This window comes from Hylobates moloch, unplaced genomic scaffold (assembly GCF_009828535.3).
Source record: "Hylobates moloch isolate HMO894 unplaced genomic scaffold, HMol_V3 SCAFFOLD_47, whole genome shotgun sequence".
NCBI lineage: Eukaryota > Metazoa > Chordata > Mammalia > Primates > Hylobatidae > Hylobates > Hylobates moloch.
The window spans coordinates 453626-455452 of NW_026652322.1; the positions used below are offsets into that span (position 1 = coordinate 453626).

The 1827-nt window shown below is 49.8% G+C and overlaps 1 protein-coding gene across 4 annotated transcripts in view; it reads right to left on the reverse strand.

Annotated features, from left to right (window-relative positions):
- The window catches only part of LOC116463654 (protein unc-45 homolog A-like), a 24398-nt gene that overhangs the window by 7918 nt on the left and 14653 nt on the right, over window positions 1–1827 (reverse strand). For all 4 annotated transcript variants that reach the window (XM_032146850.2, XM_032146849.2, XM_058434784.1 and 1 more), the window contains exon 12: window positions 1231–1402. In XM_032146850.2, the coding sequence (XP_032002741.1) occupies window positions 1231–1402 (172 nt within the window). The remainder of the gene's footprint in view (window positions 1–1230; window positions 1403–1827) is intronic.

The following is a 1827-nucleotide window of genomic DNA, read 5'->3' on the forward strand; positions in this document are numbered from 1 at the left end:
TTTTTTTTTTTTTTTTTTTTTTTTTTTTGAGACGGAGTCTCGCCTCGCTCTGTAGCTCAGGCTGGAGTGCAGTGGCAGGATCTCGGCTCACTGCAACCTCCACCTCCTGGGTTCAAGCGATTCTCCTGCCTCAGCTTCCCAAGTAGCTGGGATTACAGGCACCTACTACCACGCCTGGCTAATTTTTTGTATTTTTAGTAGAGATGGGGTGTCACCGTGTTGGCCAGGCTGGTCTCGAACTCCTGACCTAAGGTGATCACCCACCTGCCTCCACCTCCCAAAGTGCTGGGATTACAGGCATGAGCCACCCCGCACCTGGCCTATAATCTCCTTTAAGAACAAAGACTGTCACCTGGGCGTGGTGGCTCACGCCTGTAATCCCAGCACTTTAGGAGGCCAAGCCGGGCAGATCACCTCAGGTGTGAGGTCAGGAGTTCGAGACCAGCCTGGCCAACATGGTGAAACCCTGTCTCTACTAAAAATACAAAAATTAGCCGGGCATGGTGGTGGGCACCTATAATCCCAGCTACTTGGGAAGCTGAGGCAGGAGAATTGCTTGAACCTGGGAGGGTAGAGGTTGCAATGAGCCAAGATCATATCATTGCACTCCAGCCTGGGCAACAAGAGCGAAACTCCATTTCAAAAAAAAAAAAAAAATCCCAGCACTTTGGGAGGCCAAGGCAGGCGGATCACCTGAGGTCGGGAGTTCAAGACCAGCCTGACCAACATGGAGAAACCCCGTCTCTACTAAAAATACAAAGTTAGCTGGGCGTGGTGGTGCATGCCTGTAATCCCAGCTACTCAGGAGGCTGAAGCAGGAGAATCGCTTGAACCCTGGAGGCAGAGGTTGTGGTGACCCTTGATGGTTCCATTGCACTCCAGCCTGAGCAACAAGAGTGAAACTCCGTCTCAAGAAAAACAAACAAAAAAAGGACTGTCATGTTTCATCTGTGTGGGAACAGATACGTAGGAAGTGTTTGGTAAACCCAGTACGTGCTTGATGGCGTTTGTTGCATTATTGGAACATTGATTTGAGAAAGAGCCGCCCTGGGGAGGCCACTTTGGAGCAGGAAGTGGGCCTTGGGGCCACTTTCCCTTTGTCCAGCCCCCAACTAGTCCTCCCCAAGACTACTCTTTCTGCTGGAAACCTTTCATTTCTGCCCCACCTCAAGGAGTCAGAACTTTTTCGCTAGAATCCCTGGCAACGGGAGGTGAAACAGACTTCCTTACTTGATGTAGTTTTCACAAAGTCGGTGGAAATTCTCCCTCTCCGCATCACACCTGAGGTCATCAAAGAGCTTGCTGAGGAGAATAGAGGCGCTCATGCGGCTGTTCGCCGTCACTGCGAGCTCCCCAGGAGGGTCCTGTAGAGAGCCCCCAACTTCCAAAATCTTTTTCAGACCTGTAAAGACACCCCGTTTAGACAGCAGAACACTAGTTCCAACCCCTAAAAGTAAAAGAAAGAGGCTTCCTAGGAGATGTGGAGAAAAGCAAGACAAGAAGGCTACAGAGTTCTGACAACTGCATCCAGGGCAGCCCAGAGAATCTGCTTAGCTGATCTGCTACCTAAGGGAGGCAGCTGTAGGATCAGGAAGGACCTCAGAAGTGACGCCTGCATGCCAGCCCTGCCCCTGGGGCCAAATGCTCTGGAGCTTTTGAGGTTCCTCATCTGTAAAACTAAGGAGAAAAGTATATCCACACCTCATAGCATCATTGTGAACACAATATCCACACCTCGTAGGATCATCGTGAAAGACCCTGCTCATGCAAGGCCTTTGCAAAGTTTTTCTTATTTATCTTTTTTTTTTTTTTTTTAGACAGAGTCTC